This window comes from Blennius ocellaris, assembly GCF_963422515.1.
Source record: "Blennius ocellaris genome assembly, chromosome: 11".
Taxonomy (NCBI): Eukaryota; Metazoa; Chordata; class Actinopteri; order Blenniiformes; family Blenniidae; genus Blennius; species Blennius ocellaris.
The window spans coordinates 28,274,327-28,292,051 of record NC_137660.1 but is presented as its reverse complement, the minus strand read 5'-3'; the positions used below and the strand labels follow the sequence as shown (position 1 = coordinate 28,292,051).

Below are 17,725 nucleotides of genomic sequence, written 5' to 3'. Positions count from 1 at the left end.
TTATTTTCTAGTTCTTGGAGCTTTATACTACTTGGTGTATTTTTCGTGTAGTTCTTAGTGTAGTTGTTGGAGTTGCTGGTTACGTCTCGTTTTTTGTGTATTTTTTTTGGTATTGTTTGTATTTGTTTTGTGTGTCGTGTAGTTATGAAGTTGTGTAGTTGTTTAGTGTGTAGTTGTGTATTATATTATATAGTTGGACAGTATATTATATGTCCAGTGTGTAGTCATGCGCTGTGTCGTGTGTTGTGGTTTGTCGCCTCCTGCTGGACACCAACGGACTCGCAGCCTGAATCTTCTGGAACTTTCACAGTATTTATTTGTCAAACGAGTAAATACTAGCTGGTTATACAGTACTGGTGTGTATTAAGAGTATTGGAGTATCGGAGTACTGCAGTACTCTCTAGGATTTACAGCTGGCCAGTCTTTCGGCTTGGGTCCGGATCTCCTGCCGGACCGACTCCACCTCCTTCAGCAGGTCTGAGACCTCGGACACTTTCTGGTTTTTCCTCCGGCCCAGATCCAGAATCTTCCGCTCCACGTCTGAGGAACCAACCGAGACCAGATTCAGTCCAGATCTAGACCACCAAGTCTATAGAGCCACACCACTGGGCCTGGAACCAGACCACACAGGTCCAGATCCAGACCGGCAGGTCCTGGCCTACCTCCGATCTGGTCCAGCTGGTCCTCGACTCGTCTCTTCAGGTCCTGGACCTCCTGGACCAGGTTCTTCACGCGTTCCGCTGCTTTGTCTTTCTGAGTGGCGCCGTTCTGGAGCCGCTGGAGGTTCTGGAACTGCTGCACTACGTCGACGAACTCCTGTTTAACACACCAGCTTTTACTCTGTGTGTGTGTGTGTGTGTGTGTGTGTGTGTGTGTGTGTGTGTGTGTGTGTGTGTGTGTGTGTGTGTGTGTGTGTGTGTGTGTGTGGTGTTTGTAGTTCACCCCGTGTGTGTCCTCAGCAGCAGCTAGCGCTTCCTGCGCCGTCTTGCTCACGTCTCGCGCGGCGTCTTTGTTCGCGGCGATTTTGTTCTTCAGATTGTTGACGTCGTCCAGCAGGTTGCCACGGCGGCTCGCTAACCTGGACTCCACGTCGTCCAGTTTGTCTTTGGCCTGTGATGGCGTGAAAACACAGGAACTCGTAATATTTTCACATTATAGCTATTAACCAATCAGGTTTCAGACGCCTCTTGTTGCCGGGTAAAGAATTGTGCCGACGGGCCTTCGCTGTCAGTCCTGCAGCATAAAACCTGTCGATCAAACGGCTGCGTGCGTGTGTGTGTGTGTGCGTGCATGTGTGTTTGTGTGAGTGTGTGTGTGTGCGTGTGTGTGTGTGTGTACCTCATTGATCAGGTCTTTGGCCCGGTCTTGGTCGTTGCTCGCTATGTTTAGCTTGTCGTTAGCGTTGTCTTGCGATTTCTCCGCGTCGTAAATTTGTCCCAGAATCAGGTTGAGGTTGATTTTCTCGGCTCGCTCTCTGGAAAAGTCCATTAAAAAAACATTTAAAAAAAATGTTATTACAAAAAAGTAAGAATAAAGATTAAACACTTTATTTCATTTTAAACCTTTTTTAAACTGAATTTTTCCTTTTAAAATTTTTTTAAAGTGTCTTTTTAACTTTTAAACATTTTTAAAAAAATTTTAAAGTTTAAAAAAAAGTTTGAAAAAAAAGTTTGAAGAGCTGTTTTTTTTATTTTTGAATTTTTTTCCTATTTTAAAAGAAAGACTAAACTGACTGGACCCGGCGAGCCTCCTCCTGCAGCTCCAGGGCCTCCTGGTTGTGGTTCTGCAGGTCCTGGGGGTCCGGTTGGGACCCGCTGCTGCTGGTCTGCAGCAGAACCTCCAGGTCCCGGATCAACTTCTGGATCTGGTCCAATGGAACCGGAAGCTGAATCCTCAGAACTGCCTGGGACAGTCTGTCTATGTGTTCTGGAGGAACCTGGTCATCTGAGGAGGAGGAGGAGGAGAGAAGATTTTCTTTACAACAAAATACAAACAATAAAATAACAAACGCTTTGTGTTGCCTTTCCTTTTATGTAATTATTTTTTATTTTCTGTATCTCACAGAGACGAGAACTGACCCGTCAGGTGAAGAACTGACCCGTCAGGAAGAGAACTGACCCGTCAGGTAGGGAACTGACCCGTCAAGAAGAGAACCGACCCGTCAGGTGAAGAACTGACCCGTCAGGAAGAGAACTGACCCGTCCGGTAACAAACTGACCCGGCAGGTAGAGAACTGACCCGTCAGGAAGAGAACTGACCCGTCAGGTGAAGAACTGACCCGTCAGGAAGAGAACTGACCCGTCCGGTAACAAACTGACCCGGCAGGTAGAGAACTGACCCGTCACGAAGAGAACTGACCCGTCACGAAGAGAACTGACCCGTCAGGTGAAGAACTGACCCGTCACGAAGAGAACTGACCCGTCACGAAGAGAACTGACCCGGCAGGTAGAGAACTGACCCGTCACGAAGAGAACTGACCCGTCAGGTGAAGAACTGACCCGTCACGAAGAGAACTGACCCGTCAGGTAGAGAACTGACCCGTCAGGTAGCGAACTGACCCGTCAGGTGAAGAACTGACCCGTCCAGTAACATACTGACCCGTTAGGTGAAGAACCGACCCGTCAGGTAGAGAACCAACTTGTCAGGAAGAGAACTGACCCGTCCGGTAACAAACTGACCCGTCAGGAAGGCCTGGACTCGCCGGATCAGCTCCCTGGTTCGGTTCTTCTCTCGCTCCAGGTTCTCGGCGTCGTCGCTGAGGCGCTTCTGGAGAACTTTGGCCTCCTGCTGGGTGTCGTGAGCCGCCTGCCGCACGTCGGCCATCTGCAGAACCACACGGAACCGAGGAACGACCAGACACAACGATGGTGACATGAAACCACGTCTGTGTCATTAAAACTTTTAAAAACAGACACCAACTTTTAAAATTTTTTATTTCAGTATATTTTTTGGAGGTTTTGTTTGTATTTAACCGTTTTTGAAAAAGTATTTCAAAACCTTTTGAAGATTTAACTTTACCTTTTATTGTTGACTTAAATTTTTTTTTTGTTATTTTATAATTTTTTGTGGAGAAAAATATGTTTTTTTCCTTTTTAAATTATTTTTGACTTTCAACTTTTTGGCTGCTGTGGGCGTGGCCCATGTGGGCGTGACCAATGTGGGCGTGGTCGACCTGGGTGTGGCCAATGAGGGTGTGGCCAAGCGTGCCTTGCCTTGCTCCTGGACTGCTCCAGTCGGGACGGCAGGCGGTGCAGCTCCTCGCCGGTTCCCTCGGCGCTCTGGAGAGCTCGCTCACTGACAGGAAGTACCCCGTCGCAGCCCGGACCGCCACACTTCCTGGTTCCCGCGCCGCCGCACAAGGCGCCGCCGCATCCGGAGCAGTCGTCTCCGCCCGGCTCTCCGCAGACCTGCCGGTTGAATTCGACCACGCTGAGCTGGTTGACCTGCTTCTCCAGCGGCGCCAGGCCTCCTCGGCCGCCGCCGCCGCCACCGCCGCCGCCACCGCTCAGTTTGCGTTTGAGCGCCTGCCGGGTGTCCATGGAGTCCTCCACCGCCCGGGTGGCGTTCCGAAGCCGCTTCTCATCCCACATGAAGGATCTGTGGAGCTTCTGGATCTCCGCCGCCAGCGCTGACAGGAAACAGGAAGTAGAGAACAGGAAGTAGCAATGTCAACCCACTGGAGGTCTGAGGAACCGTGGAACGGTACAGTACAGTACGGTACAATATGGTACAGTACAGTACGGTATGGTACGGTACGGTACGGTACGGTATGGTATGGTATGGTACAGTACGGTACGCTATGGTACATTACAGTACAGTACGGTATAGTACAGTACAATTTGGCAAATTACATTACAGTACGGTTCAGGGTGGTTAGGTACGGTACAGTACAGTATGGTACGGTACGGTATGGTACAATACAGTTTGGTACGGTACAGTGCAGTATGGTACAATATGGTATGCGATAGTACAGTATGGTACAGTACAATATGGTAAAGTACAATACAGTACGGTACAGTACAGTATGGTACGGTAAGGTACATCCCTCTCTTGGTACATCTTCAGCAGCACATCAGGGTGGACAGAGAGTAAGGCAGAGAGTAAGGCAATGGGTAGGGCAGTACCTTCCTTTGGCTCCGCCTCCTGGGCGTCGGCCTCGCCGGGGACCCTGCTGCTCACCCGGTCCAGCAGCCTCCGGAACTCCAGGTCCAGGTTTTCCAGCTCGGTGTCGAGGAGCCGGGTCGGGTCGATCCGGATCACGTTGGGGTCGATGGCGTCTTTCAACTTCCTGCAGACGAACAACGGTGTTTAGCGTTCCTCCGGCCACGTGTCCTGCCTCTGGTTCTGCTTCCGTCGCCATGGTAACAGTTCAACCTGGTCACCGCGTTGGTACCAACTGGTAGCTTTGCACATGCTCAGTAGAGCCAATCGGAATAATATTTCCTCCGTCGCGTCATGACTCCCAGTCCATGTTCTCCCGGACTTTGTACTGAGCATGCCAGTGGCCCGGCATGCTCAGTACATGGCTCCAGCGTTTCCCCACCTGATCTCCAGTTGGAGCTCCTCCAGCTCCTCCACCCTTGGCGTAGCGTCTCCGCTCAGATTGGCGAGCATCTCCATCTTCCTCTCCATCTCCTGGACCCGTTGCCGTTGGCGATGCTCGGCGGGCCGCGGCTCGCCGCCGTGGTAAGGCGCGAAGGCTTTCATGCGCTGCGCCGCCCGCTGGATGTCGGTGACACTGCCGCCCCAGAGGGCGGTGCAGGCGTGGCACTCGTCGCACGCCGGGAAGGCGGAGTCGAAGCCGGCGGCGCACTCGTCGCAGAAGATCCCCGCCACGCCGCGGCGGCACAGACACTCGCCGGTCTCGGCGTCGCACGCCGGACGCTCGGTTCCCTCCAGGTTGCAGTCGCACGCTGGGGGCGGAGAGGTCGGGGGAGAGTCGTCAGGGTGGAGGGGGAGGAGGAAGTGACGTCGTTAGGGTGGAGGAGTGGACGCTCACAGAGACACTGCAGGTCCGGATTCCCAAAGTGATTCTCTCCGCACTCGTCGCACTGTCGACCTCCGAACTCCGGCCGGCACGGACACTGTCCCATCACCTGAACACACCACAAACGCACCTGAACGTATCTGAACGTACCTGAACGCACCACAAACACACCTGAACACACCTGAACGTATCTGAACGCACCACAAACACACCTGAACACCCCTGAACGTACCTGAACTCACCACAAATACACCTGAACACACCTGAACGTACATGAACGCACCTGAATGCACCACAAACACACCTGAACACACCTATACACACCTGAACGTACCAGAACTCACCACAGACAAACTTGAACACACCACGAACAACACCACAAATGCACCACAAACACACTTGAACACACCTAAACGCACCACAAACACACCTGAACGTACCTGAATGCACCTGAATGCACCACAAACACACCTGAACACACCTATACACACCTGAACGCACCACAAACACACCTGAACATACCTATACACACCTCAACGTACCTGAACTCACCACAGACAAACTTGAACACACCACGAACAACACCACAAACGCACCACAAACACACTTGAACACACCTAAATGCACCACAAACACACTTAAACACACCTGAACGTACCTGAACGCACCACAAACACACCTGAACACACCTGAACGCACCTATACACACCTGAACGTACCTGAACGCACCACAAACACACCTGAACGGTACACAAACACACCTGAACGGTACACAAACACTAACCCCACAAGCTGACAGTCGACACTCACGATCACTACCAGGGTTCAATCCGGCCGACCTCTGACCTTGTGGCAGATGTTGGAGGCGGAGTTAGCGGGGTCGCAGCTGCAGGGCTGACACCCCGACGCTCCGTCCAGGTTCCAGAATCCGTCCTCGCAGCGGTCGCACAGGTCACCCGCCACCCCCGGCCTGCAGGGGCACTGTCCCGTCTCTCGGTCGCAGAAACAGGGACTTCCCAGAGGGCACAGGGTCACCTGGGTACCCCGACGGTCACATGAGCATTCTGGGTAAGACAAGAGAATAGGGTAAAAGGGGTTAAAACAGAGTCACCTGGGCGGACAGACGCCCACGCTGGATCGTACAACAGACTGTTGGCTAGAAACTCACCCCGGCAGTCTTGGAGGGCGGCGTTGCCGTGGTAACCCGGCCTGCAGTGCTGGCACCGCGGCCCCGTCGTGTTGTGCAGGCAGTGCAGACACTCGCCCGTGACGCCGTCGCACGCCGTCCCGTCGTCAGGGGCGACGTTGTTGTTGCACGGACACTCCTGACACCGGGCGCCGGGCAGACTCAGGTCGCCATAGTAACCAGGACCGCAGCGGTCGCAGCGCGGACCTGGAAGCCAGGGTGTGTGTGTGTGTGTGTGTGTGTGTGTTGATTTTACTCTGTGTGTGTGTGAGTGTGAGTGTGTGTGTGTGTAGTACCTGCGTGTCCCTCCCTGCACACGCAGCTCACGCTGAGGGATTGTGGGTCGTAGCGGCAGGAAGTGGCGAAGAAACGCTCGCCGCCCTCGACGTCGGGACACAGGCAGGGCTGACATGGCTGCCCAGACGTCGGGTCGCCATGGTAACCGTCAACACACCTGCATCAGCAGACGTGGAAGTAACAAGACAGGAAGTCAGGCCGCCAACCAGACAGGAAGTGAGCCTCTGACCAGACAGGAAGTGAGCCGCCTACCAGACAGGAAGTGAGCCGCCAACCAGACAGGAAGTGAGCCGCTAACCAGACAGGAAGTGAGCCGCCAACCAGACAGGAAGTGAGCGCCAACCAAACAGGAAGTGAGCCGCCAACCAGACAGGAAGTGAGGCCGCCAACCAGACAGGAAGTGAGCGCTCTCACCTGTCGCAGCGCGGCCCGGTGGTCTGCTCCCGGCACTCCACGCACTCGCCGGTCTCACCGTCGCAGTCCTCCGCCCGCCCGTTGCACTCGCACGGCCGACACCGCGGAAACTCCCACAATCCCCTCTGGCAGCGGTCGCAGCGCGGCCCCGCCGTCTCGGGCCGACACGCGCACTGACCCGTGACCTCGTCGCAGAACTGCGACGCGGAGCCGCGGGCGTCGCACTCGCAGCCTGAAACACGTCGACACACGCGTCAAGCCTCCGTGGCACGTCGCCGTGAACAATTCAAGGCAAAGATCGATTTACGTTGGCAGCCGTCGGCGCCGAAGCCGAACGTGAGCGGCGCGCAGCGGTCGCAGCATCGGCCAATCACGTTGGCTTTGCACTCGCAGACTCCGCCCACTTTGCTGCAGGCCGGTCCCAGAGAGCCAATCACGTTACAGCTGCAGCCTGAATACAAAAAGCCAATTCATAGTTTGTGTTACAATCAACAACTTTTTTTGTTTGAGCTCTAGAGGTCAAACCAGAGTCGTCCACCAGGGGGCGCCACCCCGACAAGGAGGCTTCAATTCATCGTTTTTCCCTGAAGTACAGCAAATTATCGGCTCACGTACACAACGCACCACGGACTTCCGGTTTTGTGTTACGCCTGGGAACGTGACTGGTCATGTGGTCTATACCTTTTGAAACGTGGCCTCTGATTGGTTCGTAATTCTGTGACTCATCCTGCTGCGTTCAAATGCTGAAGCAGAGAGGAGGAATCTCCTCTCCAAGAGGTGGTATCGATAAACTGGACCGATAATCTAATTCTAAAAGATTCTGAAAAATATTGCAAAACAAGTAAATGTTTTGGACGGAACCACGTCTCCCGTCTGTTGAGGAACTGACGCGGAGACTCGTCCACGTTCACGGTTCTCTGAGGAAACCACTCCCGGTGGAATCCCAGCGGGGCGTCGTCTATTAGTTGGGTTCAAAATTAAAATCGTCAAAAACGTACGAATCGCTCCGTCGTGAAGTCGAGCCGACAGACTCCTGACGAGTCCTTCGCAGACTTCAGGTTCGAGCTCGGCGGCCAATCCGACGCAGCGGAAACGGCGGGAAACGTCGAGGTCAGACGGCGAGCAGACGTCCTGGACGGACTCGACGGCGGGAATCAAACCGACCTGCAGGTAGACAGAGAGCTGTGATTGGTCGATTACATGTGAGCTGTGATTGGTCGGTTAGAAGTGAGCAGTGATTGGTCAGAGGTGAGCTGTGATTGGTCGGTTAGAGGTCAACTGTGATTGGTTGGTTAGAGGTGAGCAGTGATTGGTTGGTTAGAGGTGAGCTGTGATTGGTCGGTTAGAGGTGAGCACTGATTGGTCGGTTAGAGGTGGGCTGTGATTGGTCGATTAGAGGTGAGCACTGATTGGTCGGTTAGAGGTGAGCTGTGATTGGTCGTTTAGAGGTGAGCACTGATTGGTCGGCTAGAGGTGGGCTGTGATTGGTCGGTTAGAGGTGAGCAGTGATTGGTCGGTTAGAGGTGAGCTGTGATTGGTTGGAGGTCAAAGTTTCCTCACGGAGTCGATCAGGATGTGCGAGCTTTCGGAGTTCGGCTGTTTGTTGAAGACGACATCGATGAAGTAGCGTCCTCCTGCGTTCAGACAAAGCGTGGCGTCGAGGATCGCTCCTCTGGAACACAAACAAACAAACAAATCCTCAGAGATCAACAACCTGTGGGTGTGTGTGTGTGTGTGTGTGTGTGTCAGAGACTGTCTTGTTGTTTACCTGGAGTTCCCAGGAAGTGCGAGCGTCCTGCTGCCTGCTGATTGGCCGCTGCAGCCGCCATCGCCCGGTGAGTCAGTGACGATGCTGAGTGACGCCAGCCAATCAGACGGAGACTGGAGAGGATCAAAGCATGTGTGAATGTTGAGGACCAGGACCTGGTCTGGATCAGTACCAGGACCAGGATCAGGAGTTAAACCAGTCATCACCTCCGGCTCGTAGCGAATCACCAGCCGGTAATCCGTCGACGACGGCAAGTTGTCCACGGTGAACCTAAGCCCCGCCCCGTCCAGCACTCTGACCAATCCCAGGCCAGTCCACGTGACAGACTGACCTGGCGACCGCTGACGGGGGACGAGCTGCAGGCCGTGACCCGGGTCTAGAGGGAAGCTGCTCCGCTGCGGGAAACCGAAAGAGGATAAACGGGGGGGGGGAAGAGAGACGGCGGCCTGCTATTGGTCGAGACGGAAACAGGAAGTGGCGCTCACCTCTTCCTGTCTCCTCCCACGACGCGTCCGACGGACCAAAACTACTCGGCCGTCAGCGATGGCGAAGTCGTAACCCTGCTGTCGGAAGAACTTCTCACACTGCGGCAACACACCGGGGTTCAGCTGCACACACACACACACACACGCACACACACACACACACACACACGTAAATACACAAGCTGCAAGACACACACACACACACACACACGGTGTTGATTTTGTTACACACCAAAGAAGAAGAAGGGGGAGGAGTTGTCAAGGGGGCGGGGCTTCCTCGAGGAAGTGGTGCTGCAAGCTCCGCCTCATACAGGAAGTAGTCGAGTGACGGCAGGAAGTAGCCGGGGGCGGGGTCAGAGCAGCGGCGGCCAATCATGTTGGGTAAACAGTCGCACTGTCCGTCTGGCGAACACCTGAGAGGAGAGGCTGACTGGGTGAATGAGTCATTGATTCACCGATTCACTGGTTCACTGATTCACCGATTCACTGGTTCACCAGGAATCGGCTCCTCATGCGTAGGACTTCAGAATCAACCAGTTCACGTCTGTAAAAAGACAACAAGAGAAGAAGAAACGTACGAGGAGCCGCGAGCGCCGCCGATGTCGCAGTCGCACGGCGAACATCGGAACCCGGAGCCCCCCAAACCCCAGAACCCGTCCTGGAACGTAACGACGGGTCAGGGTCAGAACGTCACGAGCTCGTCTTCCTCACTTCAAAACCTTCATCCCGTTCACTCGTTCATCTCGTTCACTCACCACACAGCGATCGCAGGACGCACCCGTCGCCCAGCGCTCGCACTCGCACGCCCCCGTCTGGTCGTCACAGGAAGTGACGCTACCCAGGGAGTGACAGCGACACTCTGCAACACACACACACAGAAATATTGAGAGGTTCACAGAGTGTGTGTGTGTGTATGTGTGTGTGTGTGTGTGTGTGAGATGAAGGTGTGATTCACCCTGACACCCTGCCGGGTCGTCCTCCCTCAGACCGTAGAATCCCGCCCTGCAGCGGTCGCAGCGGTCGCCGTCCACGTTCTCCTTACAGACGCAGCGTCCGCTCAGCGCGTCGCACAGACCGCCGGAGAGGGCGCCGCGGCGGTCACAGTCGCACGCTGGACAACAGGAAGTCACCACCATCATCATAATCATCATCATCATCATCTACAGTATAAACGTCATCATCATCTTCATCATTTACGTATGCAGGCTTGCGGGTCGTCCTCCGGCCTCCGCGGGTCCCGGTACAGGAAGTCCCGGCAGCGCTCGCACTGTGGCCCCGCCCTGTCATGGCGGCAGTCGTCGCACACGCCGCCGCTGGCGCCGCCGGTGGCTTCGTAGCGAGCCGCGTCGAAGTGACACGAGTCCGAGTGGCCATGACAGTTACACCCTGAGAAAGAACGGAGAGCGGGTCACAGCTGGAGACGCCAAAATAAAAGCAGGAAATAGATAAAAATAATAATAGAATATGTAGAAAAGAATAACATAACAAAAGAATTTTAAAATAAAAATGGTTAAATAATAATAATTGAATATACAGAAAAGAATAAAATAACAAAATAATTTTTTTATAAAAATGGTTAAATAATAAAATAATAAAAATAATAATTGAATATATAGAAAAGAATAAAATAACAAAATAATTTTTTTATAAAAATGGTTAAATAATAAAATAATCAAAATAATAATTGAATATATAGAAAAGAATAAAATAACAAAATAATTTTAAAATAAAAATGGTTAAATAATTAAATAATAAAAATAATAATAGAATGTACAGAAAAGAATAACATAACAAAATAATTTTAAAATATAAATTGTTAAATAAAATAGTTAAAACTACTCTAATTCTAATGAAACAATACAGAAAAAAATGTATAACAATATTTTTCAGGAAAAGAGAAAAGAGAAAAATAAAAATTGAGAAAACAAAAGGAAAAGAAATGAAAAGAAATAAGAGAAAAAGGAAACAGAGGGAAAAAGAAAAGAGAAACAAAGAAACAAAAAGAAAAAAAGAAAATAAGTACAAACTTACTCCTGCAGACGCTCTCTGCCTGTTCCCCTCCAGGCCTCCAGGGGGAGTCGTGGTGAAACTCCTCACAGCGCTCACAGTTTTCCCCGGCCGTGTTGTGCTGACAGACGCAGCGGCCGCCCACCAAGCCGGGCTGCTGGAACACGTCGCCCCTCCCCCCGCCGTCGCCGCCCGCCGGGACGCAGCGGCGGGCGTGGCCGTTACAGAAGCAGCTCCCGCGAACCACCATGTTGTACAGCGAGTAGTAGTACTTCTCCCGAGGGTTGCGCCGCCGCCGCCGCTGACTCAGCAGCGTGTCGCCCAGCGTGAACAGACGCGTGAAGTTCACGCGGATGTTCGTCAGCGTGATGAGGTCTGGAAGGTAGCGGCCAATCGCCACGCAGCGTTTGAACACACGTCAATACGTACGTTTAAGCCGTTAGATTGACGCGGTGAACGTTAGCCATTAGCCTAATGCGGTGAACGTTAGCCATTAGCCTAACGTGGTGAACGTCAGCTGTTAGCGGTTAGCCATTAGCCATTAGCTATTAGCCTAACGCGGTGAATATTAGCCGTTAGCCTAATGCGTTGAACCTTAGCCATTAGTCTAACGTGGTGAACGTCAGCTGTTAGCAATTATCCAATAGCCATTAGCTATTAGCCTAACACGGGAAATATTAGCCGTTAGCCGCTAGCTGCTCACCCTGGATGTTCGGTGCGTACGGATCGTCGATCTGGAAAATGGGATCCAGAGCTTTCAGCACCACCTGGTGGACGAACAGCGGAAAAAAACACAGGAAGTGATTCTTCTGACGAATCCGACGGCTGACGAACCACGACATAGACGCCCTAGCCTCACCTCTCCGTCGGTCGACGGCTCCGGTCCGGAGTAGCGGCCGTCACACACCACGTCGTCGACGCCGTCGGCCGGCCCGGACGAGACCGACGGGAAGTGGAGAGCGCAGTCGTCCGCGAAGTAGCGGTAAACCTTCCACGTTCGCCCGAAGTCTCGGGAACGCTCCACCAACATGGCCGCCGGACGGAAGCTCTGCGGCGAGACGGGGGGAGCATCAGGTGCTCTGTGTGTGTGTGTGTGTGTGTGTGTGTGTGTGTGTGTGTGTGTGTGTGTGTGTGTGTGTGTGTGTGTGTGTGTGTGTGAGACCTTGAAGGTGAGCACCAGGTGACTGAACTGGAAAACCGTCTCCAGGTCCAACCGGATGCTGACCTCGTGAACGCCTGCCGAAACACACACACACACACATTCACGTCTTCTCGTTTCCATGGCAACCACTTCAATTTGCAAAACTCTCGTCATTAACCGCGCCGGCTACGTCCTGTTCTTTTAGCGAAACGGTGTGTTTTCTCCAGGCCGGTGGAGAGGCGGAGCTCCTCGTGAAGGTGGCGATGGAATAAAACGGAAATGGAACGACGGTCGCTCGCCACATCGTGACTCCGCCTCCACTTCTTCTGACTCTCCGCGGTGGGCGGAGTTTTCGGGATCATCGCGAGTGGAAACTCGTGGCTGCGTTTTTTTGTGTGTGAATGCGACGTGGGCGTGGCCTGTGACCTGAGTGACCTCTACCAGTTCCACCGGATCCTCGTTGCCGTGGAGACGGAGGCCGTGACACCGCCACGCGTTTGTTTTCTCTTTGTTCTTCTTTTCTCACTTTTTTGACGTCCGAAACGTTTTCCAGGACGTTGCCATGGAAACAGACAAGGTTTGCAAGACGTTGCCATGGAAACGAACACCGTTTCCAGAACGTGGAAAGCGTTCCTGGACGTCGTTGGACTCACCGTTCTCGGACTGCCACCACTTCCCCTTCCTGTCGGGGTCGAAGGTCGCGACGATGTTCTCGATGCGGTGGCTGTTGGGGTGATGGTGGCGGTCGTACGGCGCCGTGGAGTCGCAGGTGAAACACTTCTGATCCTCCTGACCACACACACACACACACACACACACACACACACACACACACACACACACAGTAACACAGTAATATTAACACAATAACACAATTATACACAGTAACACAATAACACAGTAATATTAACACAATAACACAGTAATATTAACACAATAACACAGTAACACACACAATAACACACACACACACACACACACACACACACACACACACACACACACACACACACACACACACACACACACACACACACACACACACAGTAACACACAGTAACACACCTGCAGGTACCCGATGATGCAGTACTTCTGAGGACCGTCCAGGCCGCAGGTGGAGGAGCTGGACAGTCCAGCCTCTCGACCGACCATCAGGTCTCCCAGTGGGGGGGGGCAGGAGCCCCCCGGGCACCAGTCCCCGTCCTGGTCCTGGTCCTGGTCCTGGTCCTGGTCCTCTCGGAGGTCCTGGAGGTCCACCGGCTGAAGGAAAACTGCAGAGATGGTGATGATGGAGGAGGAAGAGGAGGAGGAGGAGGAGGAGGAAGATGAGGAGTTGAACTCACCAATTAAAAAGATGAAAATCATGTTGAGAGACAAATGACACATCGTGGTCTCTGGTGGTCTCTGGTGGTCTCTGGTGGTCTCTGGTGGTCTCTGGTGGTCTGGCAAAGAGGAACAAGAAGTCCAGATCAAGCAACGGATGTTGTATGTTAGCCTAGCATGCTAGCAGTTAGCAGAGCGGAGGGAGGATGGAAGGTGGAGAGGATGGAGGGTGGAGAGAAGGTGGAGATGATGGAGGGAGGAGAGAAGGTGGAGATGGTGGAGGGAGGACGGAAGGTGGAGATGATGGAGGGAGGAGAGAAGGTGGAGATGGTGGAGGGAAGGTGGAGATGATGGAGGGTGGAGAGATGGTGGAGATGGTGGAGGGAAGGTAGAGATGGTGGAGGGTGGAGGGAATGCGGAGATGATGGAGGGAGGAGAGAAGGTGGAGATGGTGGAGGGAGGAGAGAAGGTGGAGATGGTGGAGGGAAGGTGGAGATGATGGAGGGTGGAGAGATGGTGGAGATGGTGGAGGGAAGGTAGAGATGGTGGAGGGTGGAGGGAATGCGGAGATGATGGAGGGAGGAGAGAAGGTGGAGATGGTGGAGGGAGGAGAGAAGGTGGAGATGATGGAGGGAGGAGAGAAGGTGGAGATGATGGAGGGAGGAGAGAAGGTGGAGATGATGGAGGGAGGATGGAAGGTGGAGATGATGGAGGGTGGAGAGATGGTGGAGGGTTGAGAGAAGGTGGAGATGGTGGAGGGAGGACGGAAGGTGGAGATGATGGAGGGAGGAGAGAAGGTGGAGATGGTGGAGATGGTGGAGGGAAGGTAGAGATGATGGAGGCTGGAGAGAAGGTGGAGATGGTGGAGGGAAGGTAGAGATGGTGGAGGGTGGAGGGAATGTGGAGATGATGGAGGGAGGAGAGAAGGTGGAGATGATGGAGGGAGGAGAGAAGGTGGAGATGATGGAGGGAGGAGAGAAGGTGGAGATGATGGAGGGAGGATGGAAGGTGGAGATGGTGGAGGGAGGACGGAAGGTGGAAATGATGGAGGGAGGAGAGAAGGTGGAGATGGTGGAGGGAGGAGAGAAGGTGGAAATGATGGAGGGAGGAGAGAAGGTGGAGATGGTGGAGGGAGGACGGAAGGTGGAGATGGTGGAGGGAAGGTGGAGATGATGGAGGGACTAACGGTCATTTCACACACACCTGCAGTAAATGTCGGCGGCACAGCGGAGAAACAACAAACTACACCTCCTTCCTCATTTCACCTCCTCCTTGACGGAGAAAAAACGAGACACAGAAGAAAAAGGGAAAAACGACAAATAGGAAAAAAGGAGATAGTTGAAGATAGTTGAATTATGTTAATTTCTGTGGTTCCATCTAGACATGTAGGTATTTTTCCGTACATATAAAGACGGAAGGTGTTTTCAATGGAAGCTCTGTGCTGTCACTGAGGTCGTTGCCGTGGAAACGAAGAAGCCGACCAGAGAAACGTCTGGGTCGGTGCCAAAAGAAAGGAAAAGAAAAGAAAAGAAAGTTAAGCAAAAGGTGAAGTAAATCCGCAGCCGTCTCCCGTCAGGACGAGTCGACGACTCCACAAGTCGGAACACGACGAGACGTGATCGACGTGGAGACGAGTCTCTACCTGCAGGTTCACATCCTTCAGACTCGTTCAGTCTTCACCGCGGGTCTTTTTCAGGATTCATCGTTTCACTGGGTCGTCTGTAACGATACTACCAGCCTGAGAACGAGTCCAGTCTCAGAACGAGTCCCGCCTCAGAATGAGTCCAATCTCAGAACAACTCCAATCTCGGAATGCGTCTCACCTCAGAACGAGTCCAACCTCAGAACGAGTCCAATCTCAGAACGAGTCCAATCTCAGAATGAGTCCTGCCACAGAACGAGTCCAGTCTCAGAACGAGTCCAATCTCAGATCAAGTCCAATCTCAGAATGAACCCATTCTCAGAACGAGTCCAGTCTTAGAACGAGTCCCGCCACAGAACGAGTCCAATCTCAGAACACGTCTCACCTCAGAATGAGTCCAATCTCAGAACGAGTCCAATCTCAGCATGAGTCAAGTCTCAGAACGAGTCTCACCTCAGGACGAGTCCAGTCTCAGAACGAGTCCATTCTCAGAACGAGTCCAGTCTCAGAATGAGTCCCGCCACAGAATGAGTCAAGTCTCAGAACGAGTCTCACCTCAGTACGAGTCCAGTCTCAGAATGAGTCAAGTCTCAGAACGAGTCCAGTCTCAGTACGAGTCCAGTTTCAGAACGAGTCCTGCCCCAGAACGAGGCCAATTGCAGCACGAGTCCAATCTCAGAACGAGTCCCACCTAAGAACGAGTCCTGCCCCAGAACGGGTCCAATTGCAGAACGAGTCCAATCTCAGAACGAGTCCCACCTAAGAACGAGTCCTGCCCCAGAACGGGTCCAATTGCAGAACAAGTCCCACCTAAGAACGAGTCCAATCTCAGAATAAGTCAAGTCTCAGAATGAGTCAAGTCTCAGAACGAGTCCAATTGCAGAACGAGTCCAATCTCAGAACGAGTCCCACCTCAGAACGAGTCCTGCCTTGAAGCAAGACATTTCTTCAACATTCCTCAATGTCACATTTTATACCAGAACTTTGTTTTCACTTGTTCTGTGTGACTGTGGTGCAGCAACACACACACACACACACACACACACACACACACACACACACACACACACACACACACACACACACACACACACACACACACACACACACACACACACACACGCACACGCTCACATGATTGTTGTTGATATTAATATAATTCATAGAAAACTAATAAAGAGGTGAAGCAGTGAAAACGTACCTGCCGCCGCCGCCGCCGCTGCAGCAGAGGAATGAAGCGCGATGGGCAGGTAGGAGCACACCTGAGCTGGGGCGGGGGGGTGGGAGGGGGCGGGGGGGGGGGCAGGTAGTAGCACACCTGAGCCAGGGCGGGGGGGCGGGGGGGTTGGGGGGGGGAGGTAGCAGCACACCTGAGCCGGGGCGGCCCGAGGCGTCAGAAAAGAAACTGGAGACGCTGGAAACTCGTTATTTAAGGTCAAAGAGCCGGTAGCGTCTCTTGTTCACGTGGTTTTTTTTTTTTTTCAAATTACGTTTTAATTTTCTTTCTTTTTTTTCTCCTTTATTTTCTTTTTACTGATTCTCATATTTTCGTTCCTTCCAGCGGTGAGAAGATGCTTGCAGTACACAATATGGCCACTTGGTGGCGCCAAAGTCCCTTCGATATAAAGAGCGCGACACACACACACACACACACACACACACACACACACACACACACACACACACACACACACACACACACACACACACACACACACACACGTGTCCCGGTCTCTATCGACCCACGTCCCATGTTTGGACGACGTGACGCCGTTGCCATGGAGACTCAGCAGTCTGACTTCGTGTCAAAAGGTCTGGACTGTTACAGGGTCACAATAGAGGAAACTAGGACATGAAAGACAGTAGGATGCATGGACAGTGGGGCACGAGGACAGAAGGACAGTAGGACACAATGAGGTGAGGGCCGTAGGACACGAGGACTGGATGACATGAGGACACAGGGACAGTAGGACATTAGGACAGAAGGACACAAAGATATTAGGATAGTAGGACATAAGGACAGTAGGGCATGAGGAGACGAGGATGGTAGGACACCAGGACAGTAGGAGAAGGGAAAGTTGGGCAATAGTACAGTAGGACATGAGGACAGTAGGACCGTAGGACAGAGTCTCTCACTGTGGGAAGATCCTGACCAAACAGGGGAGGGGGTCTTTGAGACTCGTCCAACATTCAGTCAAACTCATGTCCTGGCCGGAGACGTGACGTCTGTCACCCACAGAGTCTTTCAGTAACACACACACACACACACACACACACACACACACACACACACACACACACACACACACACACACACACACACACACACACACACACACACACACACACACACACACACACACACACACACACTGCAGTAAATGGAGACAATGAACCAAAGATTCAGTTTCAATGGAAGCATTTCCGGTAAATAACTAAATGAAAATAAACCAGATACTTACAGGGGAACAACCA

General features: G+C 52.7%; 1 protein-coding gene across 1 annotated transcript; it reads right to left on the bottom strand.

Moving 5' to 3' along the window:
- Positions 1-356: 356 nt before the first annotated feature.
- Positions 357-17,440, bottom strand: lamb4 (laminin, beta 4; the record flags this gene model as incomplete). The annotated part of the gene is made up of 33 exons (XM_080504800.1): positions 357-540; positions 663-816; positions 943-1,110; positions 1,339-1,474; positions 1,734-1,944; positions 2,679-2,823; positions 3,213-3,628; positions 4,125-4,288; positions 4,544-4,913; positions 5,000-5,096; positions 5,834-6,051; positions 6,156-6,380; positions 6,470-6,627; positions 6,885-7,116; positions 7,192-7,335; positions 7,883-8,048; positions 8,445-8,556; positions 8,653-8,765; positions 8,859-9,047; positions 9,138-9,260; positions 9,370-9,550; positions 9,716-9,795; positions 9,893-9,996; positions 10,093-10,248; positions 10,335-10,523; positions 11,169-11,519; positions 11,848-11,911; positions 12,004-12,192; positions 12,307-12,380; positions 12,939-13,074; positions 13,351-13,545; positions 16,452-16,568; positions 17,387-17,440. 33 exons carry the CDS (start codon positions 17,438-17,440, stop codon positions 401-403), a joined length of 5,571 nt encoding a protein of 1,856 aa, XP_080360926.1. The 3' UTR covers positions 357-400.
- Between the last annotated feature and the right edge of the window lie 285 nt (positions 17,441-17,725).